Source organism: Physeter macrocephalus, unplaced genomic scaffold (assembly GCF_002837175.3).
Source record: "Physeter macrocephalus isolate SW-GA unplaced genomic scaffold, ASM283717v5 random_75, whole genome shotgun sequence".
Taxonomy (NCBI): Eukaryota; Metazoa; Chordata; class Mammalia; order Artiodactyla; family Physeteridae; genus Physeter; species Physeter macrocephalus.
This window is the reverse complement of record NW_021145361.1, coordinates 59,709-79,769: the sequence shown is the minus strand read 5'-3', so window position 1 is coordinate 79,769 and position 20,061 is coordinate 59,709. Positions and strand designations below refer to the sequence as shown.

Here is a 20,061-nt window from a genome sequence, read left to right as displayed (position 1 = left end):
CAGCAATTTACGACTCTTGCAATAAAGGAGGAGAAATCATGCTACAAGAGCAACATTTATATGGATGTCAGAGTTCTTGACGCAGGATGTGGCAGTGCAGAGGGCACGGAATCTGAAATCGGGAGACTTGGGTTCATGCCTTGGCTCCTTTGCCAAGTCACCCAGCTCCCTGGAGACTATGTTAGCTATGAAATCAGCAACAGTGAGTAGCAAACTTTCTTGAGCATCTACTATGGTTAGGCATTTTACTAGATGGCTAATTGTCCATTTTATTTAGTCATCACAATCACACTTGAAGTAGATATCATTGGTATCATTTTACAGAGTAAGGAACTAGGGCTCAGAGAGGCTAAGTGACTTGTCTGAGATCACACACCTCTCAAGTGACAGAACAAATCTAGATTCATGCCTGCAGGTGTAGGGATAGCTTCACTGACATCAAAGCTGCGTGCTATCTTGAGTTATTTACTTCCCCCAAGTGCTGTATATTAGAAGGCACTGTTGGCTCCTAAGGCTCTGTGTGCAATAAAAAATACTGATCCAGAATTTTCTCACTGGGTTGCCTGTTGAATGTGGTGCTGGATTCAAGCATCTACCAAATGCACCACATTATGTGCCATCCAGAGTCTAGGCAATCCCAGCATTAAGGTTTAGAAACCACTTTCAGGGCTTCCCTGGTGGCGCAGTGGTTGAGAATCTGCCTGCCGATGCAGGGGACGCGGGTTCGAGCCCTGGTCTGGGAAGATCCCACGTGCCAGTTGCAGAGCCACTGGGCCCGTGAGCCACAACTACTGAGCCTGCGCGTCTGGAGCCTGTGCTCCAGAACAAGAGAGGCCGTGACAGTGAGAGGCCCGCGCACTGCAATGAAGAGTGGCCCCCGCTCGCGGCAACTAGAGAAAGCCCTCGCACAGAAACGAAGACCCAACACAGCCAAAAATAAATAAATAAATAAATTTATTAAAAAAAAAAAAAAAAAAAAGAAACCACTTTCAATAAAGAAGTTTGCAGGAAACCTCCCACGTCTGGCTTCAGGTTCTGTAGACAGCTCTTCTTTAAGGGAAAACCATGAGCCAAGGACAAGTCCAGCGTCCAAGGCTGCTGTTTCTTTTTCAGTCTACTTGCTTAGGCAGACTTCCTGCTCAGAAGGAATTAGCATGTTAATTAGCAAAACAGTTGGGAAGGCCAGTGCAGAGTTCTCAAGCCCTTCAGGTCTAGAGAAGAAACAAATTCTAAGACTGCATTTGTCATTCACCGAATAGACTGTCCCAGTTTCCTTTTGCCTTTCTTCTAAAACTCGGGCGAGCACCGATTTTTCTCTCTTAGGATCTTTTGCTCTATGAAAGGGTGTTTCCTAGGGGTGGCAATCCACCCTACCAAGAAGGGTGGGCTTTGGGTGGTGTTGTGAGTTGAATTGTGTCCCCCAAAAAGATACATTGAAGTTGTAACCCCCAGTCGTTCAGAATGTGAGTTTAACTGGAGATAGGATTGTTGTGATGTAATCAGTTGAGATGAGGTCATATTGGAGTGAGGTGGGGCCCTAATCCAGTGTGACTGGTGTCTTTATAAGAAGACAGTAAAGAGAAACAGAGGAAGAACGCCATGGGGCCGCGGAGACAGAGGCTGGAGTGATCAATCTACAAAGTAAAGAGTTCCAGGGATTGCTGGGAACCAACAGAAGCTGGGAGACAAGGAAGGATTCTTCACTAGAGCCTTAGGAGGGCATAGCCGGCTGACACCTTGATTTTGAGCTTGTAGCTTCCAGAACTGTGAGAGGATACATTTCTGTTGTTTTAAGCCCACTACCTTGTGGCACTTTGTTACATGCAAGCCCTGGGAAATCAACACAGGTGGGCAATGCATACTTCATCTTGCAAAGTTTGGCAAAGTTTGGCAAAAGCTTCCTAGGATCCTGGTATGAGGTAGCTGTGGCTATAAGACTAAGACTTAGGAAAGGAACACTTTTGGGGTCTCTTGATCTTGGCCAAGCAGGCAAACAAGTAGACCAAACAACCACACAAATAGATATAGCTTATTTTTTTAAAACACAGAAATGTAGGACTTCCCTGGTTGGGGGCGCAGTGGTTAAGAATCCGCCCGCCAATGCAGGGGACACGGGTTCAATCCCTCGTCCGGGAAGATCCCACATGCCGCAGAGCAACTAAGTCCATGCGCCACAACTACTGAGCCTGCACTCTAGAGCCCACGAGCCACAGCTACAGAGCCTGCGTGCTGCAACTACTGAAGCCCACGTGCCTAGAGCCCACGTTCCACAGCAAGAGAAGCCACCGCAATGAGAAGCCTGCGCACTGCAACGAAGAGTAGCCCCCCTCACCGCAACTGGAGAAAGCCCGCGCGCAGCAACGAAGACCCACCGCGGCCAAAAATAAATAAATAAAATATATTAAAAAAAAACAGAATTGTAAAGATAGGCTGCATTCAGGAGCCAAGAGCTTCCCTTTATATTAATAACGGCTACTACCCATTGAGCTCTTTTTTTTTTTTTTTTTTTTTTTTTTTTTTTTTTTTTTTACGGTGGCCTCTCACTGTTGTGGTCTCTCCCGTTGCGGAGCACAGGCTCCGGACGCGCAGGCTCAGCGGCCACGTCTCACGGGCCCAGCCACTCCGCGGCATGTGGGATCTGCCCGGACCGGGGCACGAACCCACGTCCCCTGCATCGGCAGGCGGACTCTCAACCACTGCGCCACCAGGGAAGCCCTCCCATTGAGCTCTTTAAGTGCTACATACACGCTTTTCCAAGCATGTTTTCATATGTACGATGTCATTTAGTTCTTAACATCCAGAGGATAGTTGTTATCGTATCTGTTTCAAAGATGTGGACAGGAGGCCCAAGCAGGTGAAGGAATTTGCTGATAAGTGACAGAGGCAGGATCCATCTCCAGGCCTGTCTGAGCCTGGGCTGCAGGTGCTTTAGTCAACGCCCAGTGCTTCTACCTGGGGCCCCAGCAAGGGGAATTGGATTTCTATTTGAAATTTGTTATTTAGATATTATACAAACAACATTATGCCAACAAATTAGGAAAAAAAATTAGGTTTCATAGTCCTTTTTCTACCAGACATTTCTGAGTGTCTGCTGTGTGCCAGGCACTAAACTCAGATCCTGGGATGAAGGTGGAAGAAACCACCCTTATTCTTAGGTCACTCACGCCTCCATAGCAAACTCGCCATCTTCTAAGTGCCTCATTCTAGACCTTTTCTCTTAATCGGAATGACTGGTGCATACTATAATTTTGCATTCTGTTTCCCTGTTTAGCTAATAGTAAAACCACAATATGTTTATACTGCTAAGTACGTCTTATTATTTGTTTATGGTGGCCTAACACATAGGATTTGTTTGAATAAATGATCATGAATCATTCGATTCCTTAAGGCTGAGCCTTTAGTTTCTTATCAGCTTTTGTCATCAGACTCTTGGGAAGCAGTGTGATGCAGCGGGGAGTACTGGGCTCCTGAGTCTGTGTTTCCAAGTAATGGGACATGACTTGTCTTAACCTCTCTTTGCTTCCATTTCCCCACATGTAAAATGACAAAAGTAATAACAGTGTTTCCAGGCAGGATGTAAGGGGCAGGCACCACGAGTGATTAACCTGCTTGGTCCAGAGCCTGCTGGTAAATGCCCCATGAAGAGCATGGCAACACACCTGTGTGCCCACAGAGAGGCTTTCCTTCCTTGGCAAACTGCCTTAAAGGAAAATTCCAGCAGGTGAAACAGGCTCTAGGTTTTTGAACATTTCTCTAGCTTCCAAAATTTCTTGTCTATTTCCTTTCTAGGAGGGCGCTCTGATTTTCTCTCCCTCCACTGTCTGACCACATCGGTCACACCTGGTTTCTGGTGGCAATATATTGGGCTCTTGTCATTGACATTTTGAAATTAATGTATTCGCCATAAAATGCTGCGTCACTATTGTTTTGATTGTTGTTTCTTTAAGAACTTTTGAGGCTGAACATATTTCCTTTGGTGTGTTTCTTGGTCTTTGAGGTCTTGGTGTTTTCCTTAATGATTTGCTTGAGATCTTTGGATAACATGTAAAGTAACTCCTTACGTATCGTTCATGTTTTCTTAAATTGTTTTCTCAAATTGTTTTCTCAATATGTTTTTCTTTAAATTTTGGTCCTGCTGTTCTTTGCTATTCACGGGGCCTCCTGTAAGGGTTTACCCAGTTACCAGGTTTTACCCAGTTTGAGGTCTAGAGCGATGACAATGACAGTAGTGACAACTAGTATTTATTGGGCATTTACTGTATGCCAGGCACTGTGATAGGAACTTTTCATTCTTTCTCATCTCATCATCACAAATTGATTATTAGGTACTAAATATGCATAATCTCTTATCTGAAGCCCTCGGGATCAGATGTATCAATATTTTGCAATTCAGAGTATTGGACTTTTTGAAAAGTAACATGGTTCATATACCACTTACCACAGCAACCCTAACAGGGTGTTATGGACTTAATGTTGGCAGCCCTCAAAATTCATATGTTGAAGGCATAGCCCCCACTGTGGCTGTATCTGGACATGGGGCCTCTAAGGAAGTAATTCAGGTTAATTACTGATGAAGTAAGTTCATCATAATGAGGTCATAAGGATGGGGCCCTGATCCAGCAGGATTAATGTTCTTGTAAGAAGAGACGCCCGAGGGCTCTCTCTCTCCCCCAACACATGCACAAAGGTCATGTGGACACACAGCGAGATGGCCGCTGCCCACTAGCCAGGAGAAGCCTCAGAATGAAATATAAACTTGTCAGCACCTTGATCTTTGCAGCCTCCAAAGCTGGGAGAAAATAAACGTCTGTTGTTTAAGCCCCCCAGTCTGTGTTGTTTGGTGATGGCAGCCGAGCTGACACGCAGGAACTTGGAGCATCCCATAATCAAACACATTCACGTTTCTGCAGCAAAATGTACATATACTCCTATGAAGAAGGATAACTAAGGGCTGACATTGCTTCAAATCCAAGTCAGTTTTTGCTGATCTAAATTATTTTTAAAAACTGGATTTACGGGCTTTTGCTCCACCAGTTTTATAGATGAAAAAACAGGCTCAGGGAAATTCCTTTGCCCAGGTTGGGCTCACCCAAGTGATGAGGCCAGGCCCCAAACCAGGTCTGCCCCCGTCCGGGGCCCGAGTCCTGGGCCGACTGGACCCCGCTGGTTCAATTGCTTCTGTCCCCCTCGTGGAGCTGCACCGAAGTTTGTACTTTGAGCTGCTTCTTGCTCTTTCCTACTTCACGGTTCTGTGAGCTTTTGCTAGAATGAAGGAGGGTGCCCTCCCCCGCCTTCACTAAGGAGCTCCAGAGATGGGCCTTTAAGATCAGCCCACAGGGATCCTCAGCCAGTGCGGCAGAGCCCAGGCAAACGGGGCAGAGAGGGGGCGCCCACCCGCCACATGTCGGTCTGGAGTCCGTCCTCTTCCATCCACTGGGCGATCTCATGCCTGACCCTCGGAGCCGCCTGACAAGAGGGTCCCAAGACCAGCACCGTGTGGCTCCTTCTTTCCGGGTGGCCCTTCCTCTCCCTGACAAGGAGGGTGGTGGGCTCTGTGTAGGCTCTCTCTGAAGTGTGTTGTCATCGCCTCTGGCCTTTTCTCAAGGGCTTTGGGGCTGGGGGCCAGAACAGTCACCTCCCACTCATGCAGTGGCCACTGCACAGCACCCCAGGCCGTGTGCCCGGGCTGGGCCTTCCTCCTGGCCACCTTTCCTGTCTTCCTTTGCCTGTTCTAGCGTCTCACCTCCAACAGGGTACTCGCCCAGGCGTGTGTGCGTGTAGTGTGTGTGAAGTGTGTGCCGTGATATGTGTGCACGTACGTGTGTGCACATGATGTGTGTGTGATGTGTCTGTGTGACTGTTTGCCCGTGATGTGTGTGCACAGGTGCTGGTTCCAGGACTGGGGACCAGGGTGAGTGATGGACGGAGTTCAGGGAAACATCAACACAGTTAATCAGAGAAAACCTTTTTTCTTTTAAAATTTTATTTACTTATTTTTTTTTGGCTGCATGTGTCTTCGTTGCCGCACACGGGCTTTTCTCTAGTTGCGGCGATCGGGGGCTACTCTTCGTTGCGGTGTGCGGGCTTCTCATTGCGGTGGCTTCTCTTGTTGCAGAGCACGGGCTCTAGGCGCCTGGGCTTCAGTAGTTGTGGCTCGCGGGCTTCAGTAGTTGTGGCTTGTGGGCTCAGTAGTGTGGCTCACGGGCTCTAGAGCGCAGGCTCAGTAGTTGTGGCTCACGGGCTCTAGAGCGCAGGCTCAGTAGTTGTGGCGCACGGGCTCTAGAGCGCAGGCTCAGTAGTTGTGGCTCGTGGGCTCAGTAGTTGTGGCTCACGGGCTTAGCTTCTCCGCGGCAGGTGGGATCTTCCCGGACCAGGGCTCGAACCTGTGTCCCCTGCACTGGCAGGCGGGTTCTTAACCACTGCGCCACCAGGGAAGCCCCGGAAACCTTTTCTTGGTCCCTCTGCTCTGCGCTTCACTTTTCTCTTCCTGCCCCTTTGCAGATCTGTGGCTTCAATGGCAACAGCCAGGAAAACCACCCTTTCTCTCTGGGCTCAGGCCTCACAGGCCTTCAGGAGCAAGGCTGGCCGCGTCAGGCAGGACTTGGCCCTGTGCAGGCAGGAGAGGGGCTGAGGCCTGCGGGGAAATGGAGGGAGCCTGCTCTGACGAAAAGAATGGAAATGCAACCTTTCCAAACTGCTGGCCCGAGCACGTCTGTGGGGCTGTTCTCCAGAGCAGGCAGCCCTGCCGTCATCCCACGGCTGCACCGGCCGCCTCACTTCAGGCAGACACACAGGTCCGAGGCCAGAGAGGGCAGCTGGTGACTCCAGGCTCTCTAGAGCCCACAGAACGCTCTTGCTGGGGTGAACGGCTGCTCCCTTACTTGGAGCGACTGGACGATTTTACTACAGCTCATGTGATCTAACAAGGCAGTCAGCTCTGGGCACTGTTGATTTGTCACTTGCGGAAATTCAGGAGAGCAGAAAAACAGCAATAACAATAATAATAATAGGAATAGCAACAAAGATAATGCCAGCGAAAATATATTCTTTATTATGCACCAGGCACTGTGCTAAGCGTTTAATCTTCAGACAACAGGAAAGATGGGTATTATTCATCTCCATCATACAGATGAGGAGACTGAGGCTAAGAGGTGTAAGTGACTTGCCTGCAGGTACACAGCTGGTAAGTGGCAGAGCTGGGGGTCCCTGTAGGTCCGCCTGACTGCGTGGCTTGAGTTATTAGTGATGAAATCGCTCATCTGAATGCTAGATGTCTGTGCAGTCAGTGTCACCCTGCTCATTCTTCGATTTCATCCAGGCCAGGATTCCTGGGGGACCCCCAGAGCCGGATGCTGTATCCACTAGGGCGGGGCTCCGGGGCCCCGGCGGGGGAGTGGCTCCATGAGTTGGTGCTCTCGACACGGGGAGCTGAGGGCTTCCAGGAAGAGTCTTCAGAAGGAGGAGGACACAGCATTGTACAGCACAGGGGTCAGCGCCGAGCTGACGTAGAAGAGCGTGTTTGTCACCATGTAGAAGTGGTGATAGAAATCGTAGAGCTTGCTGGAAGAGAAACCTGGAAGGCAGGTGAGAGGGCCTGCCGCCTGCCCATGGCATCCTCCGCTTGCTGCTGGGAGTGTCTCCCCTTCCACACGGCTGGGTGAGGAAGGCCTGCTTCCTGCTATCAGGAAGCTCGGTGTGAATTCAAGAGACGTTCCATCACACCAGCTGCCCTTGGCTGACCTGCTCCGCCCAGCCTTTGAGTCCCTGTGCCTGGCTGCCCAGCCCGGTCACCTGCACAGTGAAGAGCACACCTGCTGGTGGACGGGGGCCACTGGCCAGCCCGCTGAGACGTGGGGAGCCTCGTGCTGCTGGGTGTGGTCAAGGAGATGTGGCTTCACTAAGAGGAGAAAGTCCTTCTGAGAAGCTGCGCCCCTTGTCGCCGTGGGAAGGGCTGTGTGTGTGCATGTGTGTGCACGTGGGGGTCGGGGGTGGGGTGCTAGCAGCTCTCGAGAAGGAGCCATCTGTGGACACAGCTATCTCCTTGGAGGCCACGTGGGATCTCTCTCCTCTCAGATGTTTGACTTTCCCTTATGATCGAGGCATAGCGATTTCCAAAAGGAAGATAAGGGATTCTCTGCTTTGCTTTTCTCCAATTGTGTCATAAAAAGGGTGTGCATGGTCTGGTCTCTACGGGGCCTCTGTTAACTCATGGAATCACGGCTCTGAGGCTTCTTCCCTCTCTCCTTGTAAGAACATGGCCTTTTCCCCGCTCCCTACCTGTAGGCCGCTGTCCGTCCTGAAGTCAGGATGCCCATAACCCTGACTAGCACTCACGTGGCCTGACCAGTTCAGAGAGGTTTCTGGATAACGCTCTGTTCCCCACCCTGAGCTGGGAGCTATTGGATAACAGACCGGCAGGACCAGATAGAATGGAGGCCAGAGTTCTGGGGAACCCAGCAACTGGGGGTCCCTCCGGAGAGCAGAGGTAGCCCTGGCCCTGCCCGGCGGCCCCTCCCTGTGTGCTGCGGCTCCTCCCCTCACTCACTCGGTCCACCTGTTGTCAGGGACGTAGCAGTACGTGAGCCTGCGGGCATGGTACGGCATCCAGCAGACGACATACACAGCCACGATGGCTCCTGCAGGAACCGGGGAGAGACAGACAGACAGGAAACACATAACAGTTACGCCACTTCGGGAGGAAGCTGCCCAAGGTGACAAGAGCATTTCCCTTGAACTTGCTCCTGGAGTCTAGGGGTTGGAAGGGGACTTTGAGGTTATCTGACGCGCCGTTACCTGGATCTGTCCCCAAACCTGGTGTTACCCTGTCCTCTGAGTGAATGTTCCCTTTAATCCTGACCTGTCCACTGACATGCTTCTAGAAACTGCTACAATATCTATAAGCTCCTGGTCACTAGAAAATACTGCCAACTCAGGGCGAGATATTCCCACTTGGCTGTCTGACTGCATAGACAACAGAACTCAAATGGCCTTCTGCCTTATAAGGCCTCTCCCTCTTCTGTCCCTTTTTCTGATTGATCGATGGCACCACCATCCGTCTGGCACTCACATCCTAAGCGGCAGCGTCTTCTTCTTGTTCCGTTACCCCCAAGAGCCAGTCTATGAAAAAGCTTCTCCCTAGCATCTCCCTCTCCATTCCTTCCTCCTCACTTCACTGGACTGTGACAGCAGACTCCTAAGTGGCTCCTTTGTCCCTGACCTTCTACCTCTTCCCTTCCTTTCTTCTACTCCTGCCCTGCGTGGCAAACCCATTCTCTAATCCACTGTGGCCCCTGGACCAGCAGCGTCCACCTCAGCGGGGAGCTTGTTAGAAATGTAAAATCTCAGGCACATCCAGACCGGCTGAATCAGAACCTCTGGGTTGGGGGCCAGTGGTCTGCGTCTTACAACTGCCCACATCATTCTTGTGCGCACAGAAGTTTGAGAAGCAAACTTCTCAAACTTGGATAGCCTGTCCTCTAAGACTGCTGAGCACACGTATCTCAAGAGCAGTTCTGGACACCAGCTCTTTCCATGACGGCCCGTTGTCTGTGGAAGGAAATCCAGGCCCTTCATGTGCTGCCTGTGTTACTTGTCACATCACGTTGCACTTGGCTCTTATATTTTGGTCCTGCCCACAAGACCGTGGCACTGATGACAGAGGAGACCCTCTCCCTTACTGCATCCTCCCAGACCGTCGTGAGTTCCTGGGTCACGGAAGGTGCTTGGAAAGACCTCTCTTTTCCCGTGCCTTTAAAGTTGCCCTTACAAAGCCAAGTTTGCCCAGATACGTAGAAAAGCAAACACACTGATCGATGTCACATGAGGAACCGTAGAGAGTTAGTGGAGAACTGGATTTGGAGACCCAGCTGGTCTGAGTCCACTGTTCCTGGTCTGTGGATCCTTAACTACATTTGCTCCTCGCGTCCGTCTGTATAGCCAGACTCCCTGAAAAGCAGCCGGGCATCTGCTGGTCTATGTGCACCGCTCCCTGCAGTTGATTGGGGGGTTCACGTGCACAATTCCCATTCTTTCCTTTAATTCTACTGCTGCACCTTACAGAAGCCTATTGGTGATTATATAACTCCCCGAGGCAAAGAGAAAAATGAGGACGAGAGGGAGGCAGTAACTTGCTCAAGGCCACGTGGCCACGTATTGGTGGAGGCAGCCCTGGATCTGGCCCTGCCTCTCTGGGCGGTGTTACCGGGTACTTAACTGAGAACTTGGATGCTGCGCTGGAGGCCACGGATCCGGCGGGAGTCCATGTGTCTCACCAGGGCGGCCTGGCCTCCCGGGGCCAGTGTCCTCCTCTCCTCGCTCATTAGCTTCAGGTGGCTGGGGGCAGAGCTGCCTGTGGCAGAAGGGGACGGCCCCTGGGAGCGGAGGGCCTCCAGGTGGCTCACGGTGACCCCGCTGAGGAAGGCAGTTAATGCCAAGGGGAGCACAGAGGACACCAGCACGTTCACCTGGAAGAGGTCATTCCAGAGGTTATGGAGGTATCGCCAAGGCTCAGTGACACTCTGGTCATCAGGCCGGGCCCAAGGGCCCAGGAATCTGTAGCAGCAGGAGTGGGGGGTGGCAGGGGCATGGTGACAGCAGGTGTACAAGAGGAAGTCGAGAAAATTCTCAGAAAGTAACGAGAGAGCAATGAAAACAGAAGAGAAAAGATAAGAAAATTTGGGACGTTTAGGTTGCTCACCATCTAAATAATAGCCATTCTAGAAAGAAAAAGAAGAGAGAAAACAGAAGGGAGGAAATTATAACAGCAACATCAAAACACACAACCAAAACCACGTTTAAGAAAGATTTCCCCAAATGGAGGAATATGAGCTTCTAGACTGAGAAGCGTTTGGCTACTCAGAACAATGAATGAAAATAAATCCACGTCAAGGCATATGTTCTTATGAATTTTAGCACCTGGAGATAAAGTCTTGAAAGCTTCCAAAGGGATAAAATGGCACATACAAAGGATGGGGTACCAGAATGGCATTAGACTCACTCAAAGCAGCAGTGGAAGAAGCCAGAAAATAATAGTGATGCTTCACAATCTGTGAGGAAAATGACTCCCATCTCATAACTTTCTGCCCAGCCGTATTATGAGAAATGCAAGGATAAAATGAAACATTTTCAGACATGCAAATTCTTAAAAATTTTTTTACCTTCTACGAACTTTCTCTCGGGTCGGAGGAGGTTACAAGAGCATGTGTTCCATCAAAATAAGGTTATGAACAAATACAGAGGGAGACCTGGGATCCCCAAATCAGTGTCCCACAGAGGAGCAGAGAGATGGGGTGGCATTGGCAAGGTGACAGCTGTGCACCCAGTGAGGCTAGAGCGGAAGACAGGGCTCCAGGGATGATTGAAGAATACAAGATGAAGCTGGTAGGTTACCTCATGGGTCTGAGCATATCGAAATGGTATTTATACTTCTGGTAGAGAAGGAAAAATGAGTGAGAAATAGTTAAGAAACTGAGCAAATGAGAGGGAAAAAAGGCTATTCATTATTAACTGCAAGGAAAAGAAATACTGGAGATAATATTGTAATATTGGAAAGGACAAAAACCAAAAATATACAACCTGGCTCATCAGTGAAGAATTTTACATAGTCACAATAAAATAAATATTGACCATGAATCTAACCAAATACTATGACATAATTATACTGAAAGGATGGTGAGAGGAAGTGTGTGTGAATGTGGGGTGCGGAGGGCAGGGATGGGAATGTGAAAGAATGACGTATTCATTTTCTACAGGTAGAAGTCAGTGGATAAATTTAAGGCCGACAGATAAAGCAGGTGTATTCTTTGGAAAATGTAGGCAAAATGTAGCGGGAGGTACGTAAGGGTGGATGGTGGTTGCCTCCAGATCAGAGACTAGAAATCAGCATGGAGGAGCAGGAAGGGAGCAGCTGTTTTACATTATAAGTCTTGTGTTATTATTTGATGTTTTTTGATTTATGAAAACCAAGTTTATATACCTTGTGTTTTAAATGTTTAATTTTTCAAATTCAAAGTACATGTGTTATAGGGTTTTCTCCTCCTCAGTTCTTTCCCTCTGCGAACATTGAGAAAATGTGAAACATTTTAATAGCACTTTCAAATCAGTGCAAAAAAAAATGGGGACTTCCCTGGCAGTCCAGTGGTTAGGACTCCGCGCTTCCACCGCAGGGGGCAGGGGTTCCATCCTGATCGGGGAACTAAGATCCCGCAAGCGTGCGGCCAGAATGAAACAAGCAAACAAAATCATCACAAAATGTCTCAGTTGGGCGCCGCACCTTTTTAAGGAGTTACGCATGCTCACAAGTCAGCAACACCTAGAGAAAAATAAAACACTGTACATGACAATCATTTTGAGTTTGTTGTGGAACCAAACAGGTTTTTATTGACCATATACTTACTATCAAACTGTAACTTTAGTACCAGTCAAGACAGAAACTGAAGGTAAAACATATATTCATAAGTTAGTGATTAATCTTTGGGACCTTTGAGATCTTTCTAGAAGAACTGTCAAGGCATACCTGGAGATATTGCGGGTTTGGTTCCAGACCACTGCCATAAAGTGAATATTGCAACAAATTCAAGTCACACGAATTTTTCTGTTTCCTAGTGCATATAAAAGTTATGTTTACCCTATACTGTAGTCTATTAAGTGTCTAAATAGCATTATGTCTAAAAAAAACCAATGTACATACATTAATGTAAAAACACTCTACTGCTAAAAATTGCTGGACCATCACCTGAGCCTTCAGCGTGTCATAATCTTTATTGCTGTCATAATCTTTATTTGAAATATTGCGAGAATTACCAAAACATGACACAGACGTGAAATGAGCAAACGCTACTGGAAAAATGGTGCTGATAGACTTGCTCAACTCAGGGTTGCCACAAACCTTCAATTTGTAAAAAACACAATAAAGCTAAGAGCAATAGAACAAGGTATGCCCTTGCAGCTTCTTCTACTTTCAAAAACTCTGCGCAGTTTCCTTGGTCAAAAAGCATTGACTCGTGTGGATAATGAATCAACTCACTGATAAGACACTAAAAAGAAAGGGGGGCCAAAATAATTTGAGTCTGGCTATTTTGTTGTGTTAACACAGACCGTACATCTCAAGTGAAACATTTCTGACATATACCATTTGTCAAACAACACCGGTACACTGAAAGAATTCACTACATATAATGTCAAAAGCTTGGCCCGCGAACACTTCATGGCTTTCATTGCATTGGTTGGTCCGTACCAGTAAAGCAAACGTTGAAAGTAGCATATCTGCAGCACAAACATTGCTTGACACTTTTTTTCTGTCTCAAGCCTAACTCCAAAATAAGTACAGCCTGGAAGCCACTACCCCAGTCTGTGAAGCGTGGTAGAACTTGACAACCAGGTCTTTTTTGTTTTTTTGGTACGCGGGCCTCTCACTGTTGTGGCCTCTCCCGTCGTGGAGCACAGGCTCCGGACGCGCAGGCTCAGCGGCCATGGCTCACGGGCCCAGCCGCTCCGCGGCATGTGCTGGTCCGGGAAGATCCCACATGCCGCAGAGCGGCTCAGCGGCCATGGCTCACGGGCCCAGCCGCTCCGCGGCATGTGGGATCTTCCCGGACCGGGGCACGAACCCGTGTCCCCTGCATCGGCAGGCGGACTCTCAACCACTGCGCCACCAGGGAAGCCCGACAACCAGGTCTTTCGAGCCTGGGGTTGTTAGTCCATGGCTGGGGCCACACCAGTGTGCAGCGGGAACCAGGCAGTCAGGCCTTGGGCAGGACGGCAGTGCACTGACTGTTCTGCTGACTGATTCCCTGCAGCTCACAATCTGGAGGCAGCTGGGATGCCCGAAGGTAGATGAGTGTCCCGTGCTGCCCTGTGGCCGGCAGCATGTGGGCAGACCGCTGAGGTCTGAGGTCACAATTAGTCCACCTGATGCAGTGCTAGGAGGAGCCACTCCCAGTGTTGTCAGTGGGCTCCCTTATTCTGACTGCTGTCTTGATTCCCTGCAGGACCAGGTCCATTAGTATGGTTACTGTTGGTGGGTTTTGGTGGTTGTTGTTTTGGCTCCCTTATCATCAGGTCCAGACTGGGGTAAGGAATTTGACCACTTGCAAAAATGTCTGATATAGGAAGTGGATTTTTTTTTTTTTAATTAGGGATCCTGCCTAGCCAGCTTTGAGTAATTCCCCTTGTAGGGACCATAGTAAGCCACTCTGAAAGCAAGTGGAATGTTTTCTTATTGGGTTTAACGTCACATTTTTCCATATTCTCAGTAAGGCTGCAGTGGATCTGTGTGTTTCTTTTGAAACCCTTCATTAATGTTGAATGTTCAGGCCTCTTTTTATATCTGCACAACGTCCCAATAAACTAGTTGTTCTTTCATGTTCTTGTCATGGGGCTAAAGATGACTGGTTTTGGTGATAATAAAAAAGCAGAAGCCCAGGGTGGGTCATGAAATCTCTATTTTTACCTGCTCTCAGGGTAGTTCTTATACCGCGTCACATTTGCTCACCACTCCTGCAAAAGTGGGAAGACTTCAGAGTTAATTTTGAATTCAAATCTGGACTTCTCTTTCTTTATTATTTTTTTTATTGAGGTATAGTTGATTTACAATACCGTGTTAGTTTGAGGTATACAGCAAAGTGATTCAGTTATACATACATACATATTTTTTTATTTTCCATATAGGTTATTACAAGATGTTGAATATAGTTCCCTGTGCTACACAGCAAATCCTTGTGGCTTACCTACTTTATATATAGTAGTTTTTATCTGTTAACTGCATGCTCCTAATTTATCTCTCTCCCCTCCCTTTCCCCTTTGGGAACCATACATTTGTTTTCTATGTCTGAGAGTCTGTTTCTGTTTTGTGTATGTATTCATTTGTATTATGTTTTAGAGTCCACATATAAGCGATATCATATAATATGTGTCTTTCTCTGACCGACTTCACTTAGTATGATGATCTCTAGGTCCATCGATGTTGCTGCAAATGGCGATATCTCATTCGTGTTTGGACTTCTCTTAGTGTTTCACTTTAGCCAAGTCTCTCCACAAGTCCTTTGTAAAATGGGGCGGTGAGACCCCACTTTCCGACCGGTCTCCAGTAGGAGAGGTGGAACCACAGGCTGCAGGGCCGCCCCTCCCGCTTACCCGGATGAAGGCCTGCAGCGTGGTGCGGCTCTCACCAGCACGGTGCCCACGCGCGAGGCGGGCTCCGGCTGCCCGCCGGCCGTCTCCAGCTCACGCTTCTGCCCCGTGACGATTGCCATGGGCAGGGCCAGGCCGAGCGAGGCGGCCCAGACGAGGGACAGCAGGCGGCGGGTCCTGCGCGGTGTCAACAGGCTCCGGGCGCGCAGGGGCTGGCAGACGGCCAGGCAGCGCTCGGCGCTCAGGCTGGCCACGCTGAGCACCGTGGCGTAGGCGCACAGCTCGCGCACGAAATAGTAGGCGCGGCAGCCCAGGTCGCCGAAGACCCAGGGGTAGTGGAACCACACGAAGTGGTAGAGCTCCATGGGCACGCCAACCAGCAACAGCAGGGCGGGGAGCGCCAGGCTGAGCACGTGGCAGCGCAGGCGCCCGGGGGGCCCGGCCCGCGCCTTCAGCACCACGTGCACGGACAGCGCATTGCCCGCCGTGCCCAGCGCGAAGATGAGCGAGTAGAGCGCGGGGAAGAGCGCCTCGGCCCAGAGGCGCGTGTCCACGCCCAGCCGGGCGTCCGGGCCGAGCGCGGGGCCGGGGCTGGGTCCCGGGGGCCGCGGGCTGCTGGTCTCCATCCCGCTCCCGCGCCTGCACTCCCTCCCTCTCCCTGCCCGGAGGCTGGGCGAGCTGCCCCGTCAGCCAGCGCCTCCTCCTCTCCGGGAACCTCCAGGACGGGAGGACTCGCCCCGCGAAGGGTGCCCCTGAGCCAGCGCAGGACCGCGAGGGTATAGGCCCGTTAGCCGCGCTCTCATTTCTCAGTTCAGTTCCACGCAGGGAAACACGTGCTGGGTGGGCGGTGGGCTCCTTTCGGGACCTGAGAGGCATGCGTTGGGCCAGACGCCTTCACCTACTAGCTGTGTGACCTTGGGCAAGTTATTTCTTAACCCCCCTCAACGCGTTTCTGCACTGAAAAAACATTATCTACATTGCAGAATCTCTGTGAAGATGAAGTGGGTGAATCTGTGTGAAACTCTGCACTGCAGCATAAGTAGGCATCCCACATGTACTGCGTGCCCCTGTGCTGTGCTACTGTCCGTGTGTATAGTCCCAAGGACAACTGATCAAGAATTTGCCCGCAGTTCAGCATTGTGCAGCTGTCATTCTTCTTGCTAAAGCGCTCTTTCATCTTCTTGTTAAAGGCTGTTTCCGTGCCGCACTAATAACCTCGAGGACTCCTTTGTCACTGTCAGATGCCTCCTTGTGATATCACGCTTCCCCGGTCCTTCAAGAATGTCATTCTTATGGAGCAGTGTCAGCAAGGAAAAGGAGTGTGTTTAGCATGTTTCAAAACCTTCCATTGGTCTCTTTCCTAAGCCCTTCTAGAACACCAGAACTTTACAACTGGAAGGCCCTTGTGGAGGCTTTCTTATCTCACCCTTAGATCCCCGTGCATTTAGGGCCAGAACCAGGTCTCCTGATTTTTTTGTCTTCAGCAAAGTTGTTATGGCCCAGTGATATTTAATTCTTCCATTTGGATATATAACCTTACAGTCACTTTGGGGGCTAGGGCTTCAATATATATATATAGTTTAAATTTTTTAAATATTTATTTATTTGGTTGCATGGGGTCTTAGTTGTGGCAGGCAGGCTCCTTAGTTGCAGCTCACCAGCTCCTTAGTTGCAGCATGCGGCTCCTTAGTTGCGGCATGAGAACTCTTAGTTACGTCATGCATGTGGGACCTAGTTCCCTGAACAGGGATTGAACCTAGGCCCCCTGCATTGCGAGCACGAGTCTTATCCACTGTGCCACCAGGGAAGTCCCAACATATATGTTTTGAGTGCACACAATTCAGTCCATCACAAGGATTCCATACATAGGAGTTTTAGACACATTTTCTTTAAAGCAAATAACAAATATTAATAAATTTTTAACTTTTTACTGGGTTTCACATAGCTCAATCAGGCCTGTAGGACCTGGGAAAGGGCAAGTTCCTGCTTCCCTTTGGATGAATTCTCCAAGGACTTAGTCTCCCAAGGTCTAGACTGGAATAGTGGAGAGACCCCGGAGTAGAGTCGGAAGAGGTGGGTCCAAGTCTCATCTCCGCTGTTCACTGGTTGTGTGTCTTGGACAGGCCACCTGTCTCTCTTAGCCTAGTTTACTCTCTGAAAAGGAGGAATGAAAAATACTATGATCTGTTTTTCTTATCTCTTTGGGTTAGAGCACAGAGCAGTTAGGAATCTTCAGGGCTGGAGTTCCCAGGCCGTCACTTCAAGGAGTTAAATTCTTTACTCTTTTGAGGTAGAGAAGCTCCAAGAAAAAGGGGGCAGTCTCTGGTTTTTCATTTGTGGTGCTATTGGGGGTGAGTCCATTTTCCAGGACACACCATCAAAGACATGAAGAGGTATTGTTGCCTATTAAGGACAGTTCTAGGCAAGCATCCTGTGTCATGTAGAAAGAGGAGAATTTCCTTTGTATCTTCTGTGGTTGGGCCTCTCCAGCCAGGTCAGAGGAGGACGGTGAAATGCAGTTAATGAGTGAGGAGGAAGATTCAGCACCAATGACGCACCCAGTGGGCTCCCCTTACAGGTGTGTGCAGAGGGCTTGGAGTTTCTATCTTCACCCAGGGGGACAGAGGAGAATGACTGATGTGCCCTCTGGTTGTAAATCTCATGCATGGTCCCGCTAACCTGAAACTCTTCCTAGAGAGTGTATCTGTGTATAGATGCTCTGAGACTAGCGCTTGCTTCTTCAATACCCACGAGAACTTACTTTTGCCTCTGAATACAAACATCATTTGTGTCAAGATTGGTTTCAGCCTGTATTGGAAGACTCTGATCCTTGATATCCCCCACTGTCTATGTTAGAATCAAAATCTTGGGGCTTCCCTGGTGGCGCAGAGGTTAAGAATCTGCCTGCCAGGGCGGGTGACACGGGTTCGAGCCCTGGTCTGGGAAGATCCTACATGCTGCGGAGCAACTAAGCCCGTGTGCCACAACTACTGAGCCTGCGCTCTAGAGCCTGCGAGCCACAACTACTGAGCCCGCGAGCCACAACTTCTGGTGACACGGGTTCGAGCCCTGGTCTGGGAAGATCCTACATGCTGCGGAGCAACTAAGCCCGTGTGCCACAACTACTGAGCCTGCGCTCTAGAGCCTGCGAGCCACAACTACTGAGCCCGCGACCCACAACTTCTGAGCCCGTGAGCTACAACTACTGAAGCCCGTGCGCCTAGAGCCCATGCTCCGCAACAAGAGAAGCCACCGCAATGAGAAGCCCATGCACCGCAACAAAGAGCAGCCCCTGCTCGCCACAACTAGAGAGAGCCCACATGCAGCAATGAAGACCCAAAGTAGCCGAAGATAAATAAATAATAAATAAAAATAAATAAAAGAAAGCTGCCTGCTGACTTAACAAAAAAAAAGAATCAAAATCTTGGCTTTCCTGTTTGGCCACAGACCAGGCTAAATTCCTCCATCTCTAATTGTGCAGCAAATAATTCAGAACCACTCAGTGCTGGAGGGCGCTGCCAGGGGTGGGCAGTTATGGAAGGGCAGCAGTTCTGAGTCCAGGGATGCCAGAGGTGGAATGTTGCTCTGCTTTGGGCTGTCCGGGCAGTAGTGTCAAGTATTGACGAGGCTTCCTGGCCAGGCGAGGGGGTCTCTGAGGCCGGGAGTCGGGGTTTTCTGCTTGCTTTGTGTGCTCAGGTTCCTGGCTTTCTTGCCTGTTGCTTGTAAGATCCCATCCCGGGGGCTTCTGCTATGTATTGAACTGTGTCCCGCCTCCCCAATTGTTGAAGCCTTAGTGACTGTATGTGGAGTGAGGAAGTAATTAGGGTTAAACGAGGTCATAAGGGTGATTACTGTCCGCATAAGAGGAGACATCGGAGAGCTGCCTCCCTCCCTCTCTCTCTGTCTCTTTCTGTCTTTCTGCCACATGCGGACAGAGTGAGGAGATGTTCTGCAGGCCAGGAAGAGAGCTCGCACCAGGAGCCAGATCTTTTTGGCACCGAAATCTTGGACTTGCAGCCTCCAGTACTGTGAGAAAATAAATTTCTGCTGTTTAAGCCACCCCACCTATGGTACGCTGTTCTGTAGCTTGAGCAGACTAAGACAGTTTCCGATCCCTAATCAGCTTTTGGCCCTGATGCCGACAAATGACCTGGAGAGATTATTTGCTACTTGAACCTTGAAAAAAAGACAGTTAATTCCCTGTTTCCCTCACTCCAGGAGTGAGTCATGGTGGGGTTTTCTGACTCAGAGGAACAGAGTTTACTTTCATGAGAACAACAGAGAGTCATTGTGTGTGTGTGTTTGTGTGTGTGATGAGAGAGAGAGCGACACAGAGAGACAGAGAGATACAGAGAGACAGAGACAGAGAGAGAGAGAGGGAGGCAGAAGATGTAACATATCCTGTGTAGCGTGACCTATCCGCAGGTTCGGGAGGTTAGGACCTGGACACTTTGGAGGCCGATATCCTGCCTAATACACCTCAGGTCACTGATTCCCCTCCTTTCCCCTCAACCCAAGCCTGGCCTCATCCCCTCCCCTGGCTGGCCTAGGTCCTGCCACCACCCCCTGCCAGTCTTCTTCACCCCTCCCCATATCCTGGTAAACAGCTCCCTTGTCAGGCCTTGACCCAGCTCCAGGTCTCCCATCTGTTCTCAGCTACGACCTTGACCAATCTAGTGTATGAGCGTGATAAAAGACTGTTATCCAAAATATACACAGGGGCTGAGTCAGCCCTTCCCAGGACCCAGGTCTGTGTGACTCAGCTGGTGAGGCTCGGTCATCACAGGGAGCTTTCTGGAGCCAAGTCAGCACTCACGTCCCCATCTCGAGGCGCGCCAGCCAAGCCAGTGTCGGCTGTCAGCGGCCTGACGTAGCAGCAGGACATGCATCGGCCTGACCTCCCTGCCAGCCGGCTTGAGAAACCCGCCTGGG

General features: G+C 49.7%; 2 protein-coding genes across 5 annotated transcripts in view; one reads left to right on the top strand and one right to left on the bottom strand.

The window, feature by feature from the left end:
* Positions 1 to 20,061, top strand: part of LOC102992117 (growth regulating estrogen receptor binding 1) — a 105,438-nt gene that overhangs the window by 50,044 nt on the left and 35,333 nt on the right. For 2 of the 4 annotated variants that reach the window (XR_003678190.2, XR_003678193.2), the window contains exons 25-26: positions 4 to 202; positions 7,319 to 7,398. The gene's annotated coding sequence lies outside the window, so the exon portion shown is untranslated. Of the gene's footprint in view, positions 1 to 3; positions 203 to 7,318; positions 7,399 to 20,061 lie in introns of those variants that run through there. The other 2 variants (XR_008616531.1, XR_008616532.1) reach the window with 1 other exon arrangement.
* Positions 6,503 to 18,155, bottom strand: NTSR2 (neurotensin receptor 2). Its single transcript, XM_007127658.4, is given in 6 exon segments — positions 6,503 to 7,389; positions 7,392 to 7,560; positions 8,546 to 8,636; positions 10,214 to 10,463; positions 15,133 to 15,162; positions 15,165 to 18,155. Coding segments are annotated over 6 exon segments (1,254 nt in total). The 5' UTR covers positions 15,756 to 18,155; the 3' UTR covers positions 6,503 to 7,266.